Raw genomic sequence first — 17,953 nt, 5'->3', positions numbered from 1 at the left:
AAGTATATTGATATGTAAATTTTATAAAAATATATATAAAAAAAAAAATCAATTTTAAAGTGTAGAAAACTAGAAATGAAAAAAAAAAAAACTATTAATAATTAGCAATGAAAAAAAACCCTTAATAATTAGCAATGAAAAAATGTAGCTATATTTTGGAGAGAGAAATTTCTTTTTGTGTGCCAAATCCGTTAAAAAAATTATTTAAAAAAAAAAAGTTTATTTTTTATTTTTTAAAATTCTTTAACTAGAAAAAGGTGTAAAGAGTAAAGAATATTTATCAAGCTTCTCTTTCTCTTTTGCATTTTTCTTCTTCCGGGTTAGGGGAAGGAAGTAGCTAGCTAAGCCCAGAAAGTGGAAGAAAGAGAATGCAGAGAGTGAGCAAAATCATTGAGAAGGGTGCTAAAGCTCTTCAAGATCTAAACTTGCTCAAACTTTTGCAATCTGAGATTACCCATGAGCTCTCTTCCAATCCCTTTCAGGTTCTCTTTTTCTATTTTCACCCACAAGGATAATTTATGTCTATGCCAAATGTTTACTTTTTCTTTGATGTTCTTCATCGATAGGGATGAATTGGGCTATATATTTACTATTCAATGTTTTGGGAATATGGGGTTGATTTTCGTTTGGGTTTTCTTTTTTGGAGTTGTAGGAATGTATAAGTGAGGAGAAAGCATCATTTTTTGTGTTTTGTTTTACAAAATTTAAATTGCAGCTTATGAAATTCATGACAATAGATTTTCTTGATCTAAATGTGTGCATTTCTAATCATTTAAATTAAACACACACATGTTTATATACATTTCAACAAGCGTGATGTAGAGTTTCATATTTGATGGGGATTGTGACCAAAATTCTTCTATATATATTATGCAAGTAAAGAGAAAAAAGTTCTAAACTATTTTTGACAGTTGCCTTTGCTAGTTATTTGGAGAAAAATAGACAAGAACTAAAATGTGTTGATTGTTGGAGTAATGTTGGTATGAGGTAATGTTTTCAATAGGAATGATATTTTTTTACATTTCCATGTTTGGTATGGGAATTTTTTTTTATTTAAGGATAAGAATATTATTACTGTGGTAATCTAAACATGTTCTTATGCATAACTAAACACAGTTATAAGTTTTCATACAATTATATTCTCTATTTTATTATTCCAGTTAATCGAATTATTTTGAGTACTTCATACCAAACACTCCCTTAGTATATTAAATCTGTTGTATTGTGATTGAAGGGAATGTTTAAAACTCATTCCCATGGTAATAACATTTCCACACACAAAAAATGAAAAATCTTATACCAACCAAACAAGGGAAAATGGGAAATTACCATTCCTAAAATGAGATTATATAACCAAAATGTAATTTGTGTAAGTTGTTGTTTGTACATGGTTACATACAGGAAGTGAAAAGTGGATCTTTGGGAGATTTTGTAGTGGACTGGGACTCATTGCAATCTCAGGACATGGTTCTTCGGCGAAAATGTGAGACAGGTGAGGAGGTTGCTGTCTCAGCATTGCTAGGTCCATTGCCCTTTACTAGGGAGACAGACACAGATGATAGTGTGTTCCCACGAAACGTTTTAATGAAGATATGTGTGAAGAAGCCCGGATTGAGATCTGTGTTGCAGTTCGATTGTGAAGTTTATAACAAAGGCGGTAATGGGTCTGAGTTCGACATCCAAAATGCCTATTATCTTCAATCTTCATCAGCTATCAGTAGTTCAGACTACAGAGGCCCGGTATTCTGGTAAAAATTTCATTCAAAGAATCTTATGTTTGTCGAATAAGTAGCATAAAAGTTGCATATTATAACAAGTCTTTGTCCCGAAATCTGTATCATGCCATGCTAGATACATAATTAGGGAGAAAATAACGAAAGCAAAAAAAATGAGTCCATCCGTGTGTGTCTCGCACTCAATCTGTTCTCTAAAGATCTTTCATGAGGACCTTGTTTTAAACTCTCTTCTTGAAGAGATGTAAGTTTAATCATGGCCAATGAAAGGAGACGTGGGGTTTCCCTCTAAAGTACCCCCGGTCTTCTTGTGTGTCGCCCTCAAATGACGGTTTTCACTACTACATTATTGCCTCTTTGACATGGGAGAAATTTATCTTAAACAGTGTCTAATCAACTAAAACGAACACTATTTTGTTTACCCTTTTCATTAACCTTTCAGTTACATAACTTGTTTACTTATGGCAGTGATCTTGACCATCGGCTGATCGGGGCGTTCAAGGAGTACTTAATATCAAAGGGTATTGGAGAAAGCTTGACAAATTTCCTTATCCTTCACCTTCACAAAAAGGAGCACGGCCAATACGTGAACTGGTTAAAGAAACTCGAGTCCATGGTAACTAAAGACGAGTGATGAACAGGCAATCCCTTCTCCATTTTAAACCTCATGAATCTATTCTCTTTAACTCAGACACCACCAATTTTTGTATGGAGGATGTTGTAGGTAAAAATATGTTGATTATTGATCAGTATACAAAGTTTTTTACTCTTCAAATGGTTACAGGGTCTCTTGCTCTTAGTTCTAACAATGAAGCTTAAGCTAGCTTCCTTTCATATATATTTGTTTGTTTGTAGCTTGGACAACATTTACCAAAAATATTGACCTCTTTGATGGGTTAGTTGATTTAATGGATTGAAGTTTTGATCATACATAATACATAATATTTTGCTTGAAAATTTCAAAGATAATTAATCAACTAAAATAGTGGTGATCACATGAGCATTGAAACAACAGAAAAATCAAAAAGTTAAAACAAAAAATTAGAAAAAAGGAAATGCATGGACCAATTAGGCACCCTCCTCTTTAAGCAAGTAGTAAAATGAGGTCCCTATAATTGAAATTGAGTTCATTCATGGCCTTGACACCTTCAAGCAGAGCCTTTAACTCGCCTTCCAACGCAAGGAGAGCATCAATCTTTATGGCGTATACAACTAAGGGCCGCCTTTAGGGTGGGGCAGCCGGGGTCGTTGCCGAAGGTCTCTCAGCTCGAGAGACCTCCTACTCCCAATCTCTTTTTCTTTTATTTTTTTAATGTTTGTTTATATGGTCTCCATTTTTTATTGTTTTTGCTAGAAAAATGGTTTAAAATTTATTTAAATTTTATTTTATTTCTCAAATAAAAGTTTCATTTATTAAAATTTGCCTAGATCTTATAAAAACTAGGGACGGCCCTACATATAAGCCTACTATATGACCATCTCATTCTTTTCTGTATATTAATTTTTCTCATTTAGATTTTATTAACTATTAAACTACGTACCAAGTTAGGTCTATCTTGTGGAAAAAATGCTTTAATTTTGAAGATAATGCATATGGAATAGTTGAAAAATGTGTGCAAGAGTAATTAGGTACTTTAAGGATAACTATAAGGTAACCAGTTACCATAGGGGAGTAATCAGTTACCTTATACTATTTTTCTCATATTTTTTAACTTTTTTTTTTTAATTTTTCAATAAGATAATTTTTTTGGAACAAAAAAAAAAGTTATATTTTAAAAACTTATACTTTAAAAATTATAAAAGTGAAAATTCATTTTTTTGGAGGGGATTATTTCATAAATACACAAAAAAAATTACAAAAATACGATTGTACAGAATTTTAAATATTTTTATGATTTATTTACAGGATATACGATTTTTTAATGTATTTTCATGTTGTATTCTTGTTAATCTGTTATTGATTTGTTGTTATTTGTATATTATTTTTTGTTGTTTTTATTGTGTTATTTAGATGTTATTTTTCTTTTACTTTTATGTATTTTCTTATTATTTTCGTGTTATTTATATAAAACATTGTAAGAATATAAAAAAAAAAATATCGTTCAAAATAAAAATGTAAATATTTTACCAAAAAAAATAATATTTTATGTAATTATTTTTTTTTCTTCAGTAAGAGCTGCTGCCCCATAAGCTTGTAAATGGGTCTGGATAAAACCCAACTACTTGTATTTAATTATGACTAGTTTCATGAGTATTAAAATACTTGGAATGACCCTACCAAACCCACACTTATAGTGGCAAAACTTCATAGCAATGCTCTAGTTTCTTCACTACAATTCCCTCAAAATTGCCATTATTTGGGTCACAATTGAATTTGCAACCCAAGTTGATTTAGTACTTCTTAATTGACAAATGAGCTGATAAATAGAGAAGAGTGCTGCAAATGAATATCATGTCTCACATATTTAAATTTAAATAAATTTTCAATAATGAAGAGTGGTGCTAAATTGTATCATTTGTATCTTCTTTTTATATTTCGTTTGGGTTTTCTTGTGAATAAGGGTCTATGCCATGTTCTTGGACTCCTTTTGTTTAAGAGTTTTTACAAAAATATTAGATTTTGGGTAAAAATTTACAATTTTACTGTCATACGTAATTTTTTATAAAAACACTATCTTTTTATATTTAGAATTTATAAAATAGGAAATAAAGTGTCCCACTCAATATAATGTATGAATTATGATCATTATTCTTTAAATTATTGTCTAGACTCCAAACATAAAAAAAAAAAAAAAAAAAAAAAAAAAAAAAACTTTATCAATAATAAAGCTTAATCTACTTTTCTTATTCCTTTTTCTTCCCAACTATTCATCTTGAAAAAGTAAACAACGTTAATATAAACAACTAAAGCAACTTCATAATATCGATTTATTATTTTGGTTGAATGAAATGAAATCTTCATTAAGCCAATGTGAAAAAAAGTCAAAAAAAGCTTACACAAATTCAAGTAAATTTGGCCACCAAATTCTAACATAGTCACTAGAAAGAGTCATCTTAGCAAGATTATAAGCAATAAAATTAGTAAAACAATTACAAATCAAATATTTAAATGATACATAACAAAATTACGATAAACATTGTAAATATCTTACAATATCATTCTAAATTCCAACTAAGTAAAATTCATATTTTTTTATACCAAGAAGCAAAGCCATCCTTTCGCAATCTATTTTCACTTTATTTTCTCTAACGAATTCGAAAACATAAGAGAAACTCATGAAAAATGGATAGCTTCAACTTATGCCCATAGACATATCGATTTATCATTAATTATCTTTTAAATCAAAATTTTTTTAGCAAACCATTAAATTTATTAATTTTATTAAATGTAATCCACATCATATCACGTTGTTGCAACTCAAGAATGGTCTGCATGACTTTTAGAAGTATTATGACAAATAATACATGAGGAAGCTTAAAAGCTAACAAAAAAATAGGTTAGACTAATTTTGATAAATATTAAAGTTTTGGTAATTGAATAAATATTATATTTGGTATAATTTTAATAAAAAGAATAATAAATTAGGTTTTTAACTTTTTTAATAGAGAACAAAGAAACAAAGTTGATTTAAATAATAATAATAATAATAATAATATGAGTTTTTAGCACAGTTAAACCTTCTCAACTGTTATTTTATTTGTATTTAATTCTCTAAGTTTAAATTTTGGCAGTAAAATTCTTTAAACTCAACTGGATAACACTCGATTAAGAATAGTTGAGAGTATTTAACGGGAAAAAACTATAATAATAATAATAAGAAAAAAAAAATCTTCTTCTTTTTCATTGGAATCTCAAGTATGTTCCCATCATATAATTAATGTCCACGTATCTCAATTATAGGGAATCATATTCCTTGCTCTATTGCTATATAAGCTTTTGCTAAAGACTTTGCGGAAAAAAACTTTTGCTAAAGTGAAAAAGAAATGGAATAAAATAAAATAAAAAGTGAACAATATAATAGTTTTTTGTAAACGTGAAAATGGATGTAATCTTAAGTAAGCTTTATATGCAATTCCACTTTCATCTCACACACACAAAAGTAAATAAATAAAAAAACAATTTATAAACATTATTTGGTTATTTCACATTAAAATAAAATACTTTAGAAAAATTCTAGGAAGTACCCTAAAATAATAAGTATATCAATACCTCATTAAGGTAACTATAGGGAAATTTGATTTTCTATACTTAGAAAATCAAAAAATTTGATTTCTAAACCAATAATTTAAACCCTAAAAAAACTATACCTTTTTTTTCAAAACCCCAAAAATACCCCAAAACTCTCACAGCATCTCTCTTTCTCTCTCTATCTCGGCCGGTCCCAAGAATCCCACACCCCAGGTCTGATGGTCGGACCATGGGGTCCGATGGGGTCCGACCAATCGGACCCATCGGACCCCAAGGTCCGACCATCGGACCTCTCTCTTCCCCTCTCTCTCTCAAATCGCAGGAAAAAAAAAATTTAAAAGACGGTCGGACCTTGGGGTCCGATGGGTCCGATTGGTCGGACCCATCGGACCCCAAGGTCCGACCACTTTCTTCCTCTCTCTCTCAAATCGCAGAAAAAAAAAAAATTTAAAAGACGGTCGGACCTTGGGGTTCGATGGGTCCGATTGGTCGGACCCATCGGACCCCAAGGTCCGACCATCGGACCTCTGTCTTCTTCCCTCTCTCAAATCGCAGGAAAAAAAAAAAGTTTCAGAGACGGTCGGACGGGTTGGGGTCGGACTGGGGTTGCTCTTTCGGGTTGGGGTTGGGGTCGGAGGGGTTGGGGTCGTGGTCGACGGGGGTGAGGGTGCTGATCGGCGTTGGGGTTGACGTGGGTGGGTGAGGGTGGTTCGGGTGAGGGTGGGCGGTTGGGGTGAGATAGAGGGAGAGAGAGAGATGATGCAGAGAGAGAGAGAATATTGTGAGGGGGGTATTTTTGGGGTTTTGAAAAAAAAGGAATAGTTTTTTTAGGTTTTAAATTTTTGGTTTAGGGAAAAAAAAATTTGATTTTCTAAGTATAGAAAATCAAATTTCCCTAACTATATATGGTTTATTTCTATTAAAATATAAATAACATACTTACCCAATGACAATTGTTTGGTTTGTTGTAATCAATATGGTATCATGATTATAATTTCAATGTTTGGTTTATTTTTAAACTTTTGTAATGATATATTGTAATAACTATTACATCACTTATATTAAAAGTTATTACACTCTTACACTTTACGAATTTTTATTACAATTACTTAAAATGACTATCTTAACTTTATTTTATATTTTTTATTACAAAAGCGTGAATAATTTTGTCAATTTATTATCTATATTTCACCTATTTGTAGATGCACAAATAATAGTTATTCCTTTGGAATCTATTCATTCATAATTGCTCATGAAATGTGGATATTCTCCACGTTTCATCTTTGCACACTTGGAATAATATTAAATAACCGTTCAACCGCTCTTTGTCTATATCCATAAACAATTATGCTGACTGTATTGGATAGTTCTCGCCGATTGCATGTTGTCTTTTTTAACCGTCTTTGTAGGAAAAATATTAAGTTGTTAAAATACAATACATCTCGCGGTTCTCCTTTGTTATTTGAAAGGTATTAGCGAGGCAGTTACTTCTATACGTCAAAAGCGAGGTGAGTAAACGTTGAAGTTGTTTCCACTTCTTAAGCATACTCACGAGTATGTGGATCAAAGAGCTGCAAGCTCTTACTCACGAGTATGTGGATCAATGAGTTGCAAGCTTTTTGTTTACTCATCCTGAACAACTTTCATTATGTATTCTGTTTATCATCCCGAGATGAATAACTTGTTGTCTTGCTAATCTCACCTATTAATAGTTATTATTCACATCTCGCTATTGCGCTATATGGCGGCAAGTTCAAAGATATAATTGTTGGTGTTTTATGAATAGTTTGTGTATAATTTCTACTGTTATTGATGCTTATTGTACGAACACAAATTATTATACACATTGAAACGTTTATTTAGCAAATTCACTATATCATTAGAATGTTCATTTAATATATTATGGACTTGTTTAAATATTAAACATATATAATTAATATATATGTATATATATACAATAGATATATTAAAATATACATAAAAATTATTTAAATCAATTGTAATCCTGTATGTATATGACATTTTTTTTAAAAATGGTGTACATATGACTCTTAAAATATAATATGAGTATTATTTTAAATTAAAATAAATAATATATATTATAAAAATAAATGTTAATTTTGGTATGCCTACTAATACCCAATTTACCCCTGGACACCAACTAACATAACTGTTTTGACAGTTATGTTCGTTATGTGTCTACCACTGTTTTCCATGTGTGTATATATAGCCTTTTGGCTATCCTTTATTTGTAACCATTCTGTAATAAAGCTAAGTATCAATAAAGCTTTAATTCTCTCTCAATTATGTCTTAATTGGATTCGAGTTCCTTGGATAGGTTCAGCTTTTGAACCTGAGTCTGTTCTGGTGCAAGAAAGATACACCTACTGGTGTGATCGAACTGGTGTTTGCTCAACAACTGGTATCAGAGCTGGGGAGGGATCAATCTGTGTCAAATCGTGAATCAAGTTTGCCATATTCAAAGAAGTTTGAAGGCAGTTCTTGAAGTTCAAGATTCAGGTGATTGATCAGCAAAGATGGGGAATACCAGGTTCGATCTTGAAAAGTTTGATGGCAAGAATGATTTCGGTTTATGGAGAGTAAAGATTCGTGCACTCCTGGTGCAACAAGGATTGCAGGATGCACTGCTTGTAGAAGGGAAGATGCCTGCTGGGTTAACAGAAAAGGAAAAATCAGACATTATGATCAAGGCTCACAGCACAATCATTCTCAGCTTGGGGGACAAGGTGCTAAGAGAAGTTTCAAAAGAAACGACTGCAGCAGGACTATGGCTCAAGCTCGAACATCTTTACATGGTAAAATCCTTAGCCAATAGACTATTCTTGAAACAAAAACTTTATTCTTTTAAACTAACAGCAGGGAAAAGTGTTGAAGATCATTTGGATAATTTCAACAAGATCATTCTTGATCTAGAAAACATAGGGATCAAGATTGAGGAAGAGGACCAAGCAATCATTGTCCTAAACTCTTTGCCCACAGAAAGATATGAACATTTCGTGGACACCATGATGTATGGCAGGGATTCCTTAACATTGGAAGAAGTGCAGAATGCACTGATGTCTAAGGAGATCAAGAAGAGAGCTGAGCTTCAAGATGAAGGCTCAGGAGATGGATTGATGGTCCGAGGAAAATCTTTCAAGAAGGAGAACAGTGGAAAGAAGGAATCGAATAAGGGAAAGACAAACTTAAAGAATAAAAGGAGATGTTACATCTGCAATCAAACAACTCACCTGAAAAAGGACTGTCCAGTCCTCAAGAATTATAACCAGAGCAAGAATGGAAATGCAGACATTGTGTCTGAATGTTCAGATAGTGATGGTTATGAGAGTGCTGGGGTACTTGTTGTCTCGAAAGGTCATTCTGATCTAGAATGGATTCTAGATTCAGGCTGTTCTTTTCATGTATGCCCAGACAAAAGCAAATTTCATGACTATCAAGATATAAGGGCAGGCTCTGTAAAGCTTGGTGACAACAGAGCCTGTGCCATTACCGGAATTGGGACAGTAAAATTGGCTCTAGGTGGAGGCCTGAGTGTCAGTTTAAATCAGGTGAGGCATGTTCCTGAGATCAAAAGAAACTTGATCTCTGTTGCTATGTTGGATCAGGAAGGGTATTCTGTCAGAATAGAAAATGGTGAAATGAAAGTGATGAAAGGTTCTAAGGTTGTAATGAGAGGCTCATCAATGAATGGCATCTATGTTCTACAAGGAAACACTATGAAGGATCAAATCAATGTCACTGCAAGATGCAATACCACCATGACATGGCACAAAAGGCTTGGACATGTTAGTCATAAGGGCCTGAAAATTCTGCACCAGAAGGGAGTTTTTGGTAAGGACAACAGTCAAGACCTGGAATTCTGTGAACATTGTGTGCTTGGAAAATCTACCAGGGTCAAGTTTGGAGTTGGGGAACACAACACCAAAGGGATTATGGATTACCTGCACTCAGATCTTTGGGGGCCATCCAGAACCATGTCAAGAGGAGGAGCTAGGTATTTCATCTCATTCATTGATGATTTCTCTAGAAGAGTTTGGGTATATATCTTGAATACCAAAGATGAGGCTTTTCCCAAGTTCAAGGAATTCAAGATATTACTAGAGAATCAAACTGGAAAGAGGATCAAGAAGTTGAGAACTGACAATGGTCTTGAGTTCTGTGCAGACCTATTCAACAATTTTTGCAAACAAGAAGGGATTGGTAGACATTTGTCTGTGGTAAGAACACCACAACAAAATGGTCTAGCAGAAAGAATGAATAGGACCCTGCTAGAGAGAGTAAGATGCATGATTATTAGCTCTGGATTACCTAAGAATTTCTGGGGAGAAGCTGTAGTCACAGCTTGTTACTTGATCAACAGATGTCCCTCATCTGCTATCAAGTTTCAAACTCCCATGGAAGCTTGGACAGGTCACAATGCACCCTATAATCATCTAAGGGTGTTTGGTTGTGTGGCCTATGCTCATGTGAAGCAAGACAAGCTTGAAGCTAGGGCCAGAAAATGTATTTTCATTGGTTATCCAGATGGAGTAAAAGGGTACAAGCTTTGGAGCATAGAACCTGGAAATCACCAAAAATATTTCATAAGTAGAGATGTAGTGTTTGAAGAAAACAGGATGTACAAAGACACTCTACAAGCACCTACAGATACAACTAAGGAGAGAAATGATGATGTTCAGTTTGAGGTGGAGTCACCTGCAAAAACAACTCAATTCACACCAGCTACTGCAGAAGAACAAGAAACTGCAGAAAGTGAATCTGATCCTGATGATGACAGTATTCTAGACTATGAATTGGTAAGAGATCGAAAGAGGAGAGCCATAAAACCACCAGCAAGGTTTGGTTTTGCAGATGTAGTGCACTATGCACTGAACATTGCAGAAATTGGTGATTTTGAACCTAGAACCTATGAAGAAGCAATGAAATGCAGAGATGGGCCAAGATGGAAATCTGCTATGGATGATGAGATTGATTCCCTTAAAAGAAATAAAACCTGGATCCTGGTTAAAGTTCCAGTTGGTAGGAAAATTGTAAGTTGCAAATGGATTCTAAAGCAAAAAGAGGGAATACCAGGGGTAGAAGTTGCAAGATTCAAAGCTAGGCTAGTTGCTAGAGGTTTCACACAAAGAGAGGGCATTGACTATAATGAAATATTCTCTCCTGTGGTGAAACACACTTCAATAAGAATTTTACTAACTCTTGTTGCAGTGGAAGATCTAGAACTAGAGCAACTTGATGTAAAGACAGCATTCCTCCATGGTGATCTAGAGGAACAAATTCTGATGAAGCAACCACCAGGTTATGAAGAAAAGGGAAAAGAGGACCATGTCTGTCTACTAAAAAGGTCTCTCTATGGTTTAAAACAGTCTCCCAGACAATGGTATAAGAGATTTGATGACTATGTAATCAAATCGGGTTTCAAAAGAAGTGCTTTTGACAGCTGTGTGTATGTCAAGAATGAGAAGCACCCTGTATTTCTACTTCTCTATGTTGATGACATGCTCATTGCTAGCAAAAGCATGAGTGAAATAGACAAAGTTAAGAAGGTGTTGCACAAGGAATTTGAGATGAAAGACCTTGGCCCAGCAAGGAGAATTCTGGGCATTGAAATTGAGAGAAACAGGGAAAGAAGAACCCTGAAATTGTCTCAAAGCAGCTACACTGCTAAAATTCTAGAGAAATTTGGGTTTACTGATGTGAAACCAGTTGGCACACCCTTGTCCCAACAGTTCAGACTCTCTTGCTCACAATCACCAACCACAGATGATGAAAACACTTACATGGAAACTATTCCATACACCAGTGTCGTGGGCAGCATCATGTATATCATGGTCTGCACCAGACCAGATATTTGTCATGGGGTTAGTGTTGTAAGCAGGTTCATGAGCAAACCTGGGAAAGAGCATTGGAATGCTGTAAAATGGATCATGAGATACTTGAAAGGAACCATAAACACTGGGTTGATTTATGGCCTGAGTTCAAACAGAGAAGGTGTAATGGGATATGTTGACTCAGACTATGCTGGGGATATCGACTCAAGGAGATCACAATCTGGCTATGTATTCTTGCTCAATGGCTGCACCATCAGTTGGAAGGCAAATTTGCAAACAATTGTTGCTCTCTCCACCACTGAAGCAGAGTACATTGCTTGTACTGAGGCTGTAAAAGAAGGTATCTGGCTAAAAGGAATCACTAGGGAACTTGGCATAGATCAGAAAAGCATAAATATTCTATGTGACAGCCAGAGTGCACTGCACCTCAGCAGAAATCAAGTATTCCATGAACGAACCAAACATATTGATGTGAGGCTTCATTTCATTCGAGATGTCATCAATGAAGGAAAAATCAAGCTATGCAAAGTATCAACTGAAGACAATGCTGCTGATATGCTCACTAAAAACCTTACATCAGTCAAGTTTCAACACTGCCTACAATTGCTCATGATCAATGATGCTTAGTATAGCTTCCTATGTTTGTTCATTGTATTCATACTTGTAAATTCCTTGTGTAATGTGTATTAGTAGTCAAGGTGGAGAATTGTTAATTTTGGTATGCCTACTAATACCCAATTTACCCCTGGACACCAACTAACATAACTGTTTTGACAGTTATGTTCGTTATGTGTCTACCACTGTTTTCCATGTGTGTATATATAGCCTTTTGGCTATCCTTTATTTGTAACCATTCTGTAATAAAGCTAAGTATCAATAAAGCTTTAATTCTCTCTCAATTATGTCTTAATTGGATTCGAGTTCCTTGGATAGGTTCAGCTTTTGAACCTGAGTCTGTTCTGGTGCAAGAAAGATACACCTACTGGTGTGATCGAACTGGTGTTTGCTCAACAATAAATTTTAATGGCATTAAAAAATAAAGACTATTTTTTTTTTACATTTTGAAAATGCCACTAAATTATTTTGAAAATATTAAATAAATAAATAATAAATATCATAGTGACATTTTAAAGTGACATTTTATATTTAGGTGTCATCTTAAAATATCAATAAATATCAATTTATTTAAGACTGTTTCACCTTGAGAGCTTAATATCAAAGTATTGGTGGGGGTCCTCTAATAATAGAACAAAAGGTGTCAGTTGGTTTAGTTGGCGTCGGCTTTGTAGAAGCAAGAATTCAGGTGGGATTGGCTTTCATAATTTGCGGGATTATAATCTTTCCTTGTTAGGAAAGCAGGGATGACGCCTTCTTTTGTATGAAGATTCTCTTGTGGGACGTATTTACAAAGCCCGATACTTTCCAAATGGTAATTTTCTTACGGCTGAGATAGGTCCTAACCCAAATTTTATTTGGCGGAGTGTGTTTGAATCACAATGACTGGTTCATGATGGTGCTAGAAGGAGAATCGGGTCTGGTGTGTCTACCCCAGTGCTTAATGTCCCTTGGCTGGTTTCTGATGAGAACCCTTGTGTCATTTCTAGACATCCTGGGTTGGCCCATAGCACGGTCTCGCAGTTGATGCACATCGATCGTAAGCAATGGGATCTTGAGGTCTGGCATGATTTGTTTGAGGCAAGGGATATCGAGTTGATGATGCAGGTTCCTCTAAGTGATAATGTTAATGTTGATTCTTAATTTTGGGGTAAAGAGTTGAATGGGTTTTACTCGGTTAAGAGCTCCTACCGCTATCTTCAAGAACTGAAAGGTGAATGGGATGTTCAGTTGAAGTCTGACTTATGGAAGGTTCTCTGGAAAGTTAAAGTCCCCCCAAGGTTCTTCACTTCGCTTGGAAAGCTATCTCGGGGTGTCTCCCAACTCGTATCCAATTGCGTACAAAACATGTTCCTATGGATCCTCGCTGTGTGTTTTGTAATTCTGATGAAGAAACCATTTTTCATGTTTTGGTTGGCTGCCATTTGGCTCACTCATGTTGGCATAGGTCGAGTGTAACGCCCGTATTTTATAATAATAAACTCGAAAATTAATTTTAATAATTTATATATTAATAATCATATGGATCGGGATCCCGAGTATCAAAATACAAGTTAAAAGTACTTTACTACTATATACATATATTTTTTTTAAAAGTTTAGCGGACATGCATCCTCAAAATACAGACTCCAAAATACTAAGAAATCGAAACCCTCCAGGTTGCACTGCCGCGATATGTACAATCATGTCGAGTTCTGCCTCACTGTTCCTCCAGCTTTGCTTTTCCTTTACCTACACAAGGTAGCAAACTGATGAGTCAACAGACTCAGTAAGATATGCAAGAAATATATAAAAGTATTGTAATGTCGACTTTATGACTAAGCCGCCCTGAGCTCAATAACCAAGCTCACCAAATGGTTAAGAACGTTCTTAAGGGTAGTACGACTATTGTACCATATACACTAAAGTACCAACTCTGTACTTGTGTTGGTAGAGCCCTAACTGTACTCCCGGGAATTACTAAGTGTTGTACCACGAACACGACGTACCCTAGGTACTCGTGTTGGTAACACCGTACCACGTTAACATGCAATACTATACTAACACTCTAGTAATCATTTTAAATTAGTGCTAGTAGTATAACAATCAAAACAAGCATATACATTCATATATATATTCTTACGCTATCTTACCTCGTTCCGTGCTCAAGTGTGCCGGTCAGCCTGAGTGGAAGTGCAGCTCGACGTTTTACAGGGCCCTAAACCATAATGTTCAAAATCCGATGAGAGACTCGCTAAGACACTTATCGGGGATTTAAAATAGAAACTAAACTTAACCCTATCGATAAATAGGATTCCAATACCCTAAATTACTTAAAAACGGGAAAAACTAGGGCTCGGGAAAAAACCCCAACCGGCAGGCCGGTTCCCAACCGGAAGTCCGGTTCCTGGGACCAACCGGTCGACCGGTTGACACAGCCTCCCAGGAACCGGAATTCCGGTTCTGAACTGGGAACCAAAAATCCGACCCCCACAACTCAAATTAATCCCAAACTTTCTAAAAACTTCCAGAATACCTGAATACAATAGTATAAACCAATTCCAATCAATAGAACCCATAAAATCACATAAAATTCCAAACCACCATTAGAGCTCCAACCTAAGCTCTTGAACTTAATTTCCATCCAAACACCAAAATAGCCAACAAACTCAGCTTAAAGCAACAAAATCTACAATTATCTAACTTCAGATTAAGAGCCCAAACCAAACTCATACACACAACCCCTAATTCAAGCCTAAAACCATAAAATCTACTTCAAAGACTAAGAAAACTCAAATAGAAAAGCTAGGGAGATTTACCTTGATTCAAAGGAGTAGAAACCTTGCTAAAATTCACAAGTTACAGCAAAGAACACCCACCTCCTTGCTGGGTTTGGGGAAATCGAAAGAAAGAGAGGGAGAGATGAAGAAGTCTCAACTTTTCTAGGTTTTTCCTCTTATGTATATATTATTTTTTTTTATTATTAATTGTGTTTTATCCATGAAGAAATACACCAGCCCCCAAACCCACTACAAGACAAAGAACATTAGGGTAAAAAGACCTATTTAACATTTGACCAAACTAAAACAAATAAAAACTTCCAAGGGTAAATTGGTCAAATAACAAACCCCGAAAATTCTAACGTCTCTAAAATTTAGCTTATAACACCCCACTGAAATTCTAGAAATACAAAATATGACTCTCTAAAGGCCCAACGCCGCTTTCCACAGCTTCCGAACACAATCACAGAAATTGAGAAATTTACATAAATAGCATAATAAATATATACGAACTCAAATAAATTCCCATAATTGTATTATTATCAATAATAATAAAATCTCATACATAAACCCTAATTATTTAATAATTCAAGGTATTAATCATATGCGGTCTTTACATCGAGTGTGGGGTTACATTTCTCTGCAGAATCTACCTTCGCCGATTAGTTTAAGGCATTTCTGTCAGGGGGTACAGTGGCTTTGGTGGATGAGCTCTTGATGGTAGCATGGGGTATTTGGAAAGCTCGAAATGAGCTTCTTTGGCAAGGTCGTTCTTCTCAGGCTGTGGATGTGGTTCGAGTGGCAAGGTCGTGTCATTCTAGTTGGTTGTTGGCTCAAGAGAACAGGTTTGAACCGCTATTGTTTGATGCTACTGTTGTTGGTAGCAGTGTTTGTTGGGTAAGGCCGCCTCCTGGAAAGTTGAAGATCAACACGGATGGGGCGATTTTTGAAGCAACAACTCAATATGGTACGGGCATGGTCATTAGGGATTGTCAGGGGAAGTTAATCGAAGCTAGTTCCTCTTTTCATTTTGGGGCTTGTCAGCCGGCTGTGGCTGAAGTATTGAACGTCAAGGAGGTCCTTAGTTGGTTGAACTCGAAGAATTTGTCCATTGTGATAGTTGAGACAGATTGTATTGTTGTTGTTCAAGCTCTTAATAGCCCGGTGCTCTTCCATTAGTTTTTGGTTTGTTTGTTCATGAGTGTCGATTGATTCTTTCTTCTTTACATAATGTTTCTATTTGTCATGTTAAACGATCTGCTAACAAAGTCGCACATTGTGTTGCTCGCGATGCTTGTTTTTAGTCTGATCGTATTTTTACTGAGAGCAATGTTCCACATGCTCTTCAGCCTACTGTGATAGCAGATATTGCTGTTTAATGAATTATTTTGGTTCAAAAAAAAAATATCAATAAAAATTAATTTAGCAAGCCTTTGGTGACATGATAATAGCTTACGTTTTCAACAAATACCACTAAAATGTAAAATGTCACTAAATATTAATAATAGTAACATTTAGAAATGTCACTAATTGAGATTTTTAGTATAGTGAGTGCGGATTAGATTAATTATTTTGGATTAGTTACTTTTTAGTATTATATTATTTAATATTAAATCATATATGTATTTTTTTTTCATATAACTAAGAACAAAATAAAATAAATTAGTGTTGTTTATATATTTCCAACAACAAATTAAAATGAATAAAACAACAAATTCAAAAGAAGAAAAAAAAATTGTATATGTAAAAAAAAAATGTTAAATTTTGTTTTAAATTGTATGTAGAAAAAAAAAATTATGTGTAAAAATTAGATTATACATTTAATCTATTAAGTTTTGAAATATATTTGTATTATGTGTATTAGATTTTTAAATTATTATTTTTTTACATTAAAATATTAATTGTATATATAATTCTTAAAAATTTATATAAATATTTATGTATTGAATTGGATCAATTACTTTTACAAGTCCATCAATATTCAATCTGCATAAGTGTGATTTTTTAAAATTTTCAATTCAATCCAATCTGAAAAGTGCAAATATCCACATTTTATGAATTAGATTAGATTAGATCGTGCGGATTAAATTGAATTGACTATTTTATAAACACCCCTCATAATTAATTCCTAATTCAAGTTGTCCTTATAACATTGAAGAGCTTTGAAGGCATGAGGAGAGTCTTTGACCGTATATTTGATAGAGCATTGTTATTGGGTATCAGTGGTGTCAAATATTTTTTATAGGTAGCGTTCTACGATTAGTTAGCGACATTTTCTAAAAGCTATTTTCTTAAGTTATATGGGACTCGGTACTTAATTACACCAATAATAATATAACATTGACCAGTGTACTAAGTACCCAACAATACTATTTAGCAATTCTCTATTTGATATATTCAAGATATGGCATGTGCTTCTTCTTATTAGATTTGTTTTGAATATAGTCAATTGTGCTACACATTCTCGATACTTTGAAATTCAAGAAAGAACCACTACTATCTTTATCATGCATGTTTTTGTATATTTAATTTTGTTTAGGATTATAATATTGTCTTCAACATTGTTATTAATAAAGTTAAATTACATGATTTTACTATTTAAATTAATTATAATAAGGATCTAATTTTAGTCAGTAGGTTATATATATTAACATAAAATCAAGACTCAAGTGATGATATTACATAACGATATATGAAATCATCTGATAATAACAATACTCTTCTTTCCTGAATTATGATTTATATATTATTGTTCTTTTAAATTTTTCAATCCTTTAAAAACAGTCTTTAAATTATTCGTAAAAT

The 17,953-nt window shown here is 34.0% G+C and overlaps 1 protein-coding gene across 1 annotated transcript; it reads left to right on the top strand.

Annotated features, from left to right (window-relative positions):
- The first annotated feature begins 256 nt into the window (after positions 1–256).
- Positions 257–2,642, top strand: LOC115710114 (uncharacterized protein At2g39795, mitochondrial-like). The gene is made up of 3 exons (XM_030638449.2): positions 257–482; positions 1,402–1,748; positions 2,202–2,642. The coding sequence occupies exons 1-3, from the start codon at positions 369–371 to the stop codon at positions 2,365–2,367; spliced, it is 627 nt and encodes a 208-aa protein (XP_030494309.2). The 5' UTR covers positions 257–368; the 3' UTR covers positions 2,368–2,642.
- The last annotated feature ends 15,311 nt before the right edge of the window (positions 2,643–17,953 follow it).

This window comes from Cannabis sativa, chromosome 3, assembly GCF_029168945.1.
Source record: "Cannabis sativa cultivar Pink pepper isolate KNU-18-1 chromosome 3, ASM2916894v1, whole genome shotgun sequence".
Taxonomy (NCBI): Eukaryota; Viridiplantae; Streptophyta; class Magnoliopsida; order Rosales; family Cannabaceae; genus Cannabis; species Cannabis sativa.
The sequence above is the reverse complement of the archived record's forward strand: the minus strand, read 5'-3'. Positions and strand labels throughout refer to the sequence as shown.

What these genes read in the sequence shown, in the direction of transcription:
- LOC115710114 (XM_030638449.2), top strand. Translation starts at nt 369, where the DNA reads ATGCAGAGAGTGAGCAAAATCATTGAGAAGGGTGCTAAAGCTCTTCAA. An exon ending in TCTCTTCCAATCCCTTTCAG is followed by an intron (nt 483 to 1,401) that starts GTTCTCTTTTTC and finishes GGTTACATACAG; the next exon opens with GAAGTGAAAAGTGGATCTTT. An exon ending in TACAGAGGCCCGGTATTCTG is followed by an intron (nt 1,749 to 2,201) that starts GTAAAAATTTCA and finishes TACTTATGGCAG; the next exon opens with TGATCTTGACCATCGGCTGA.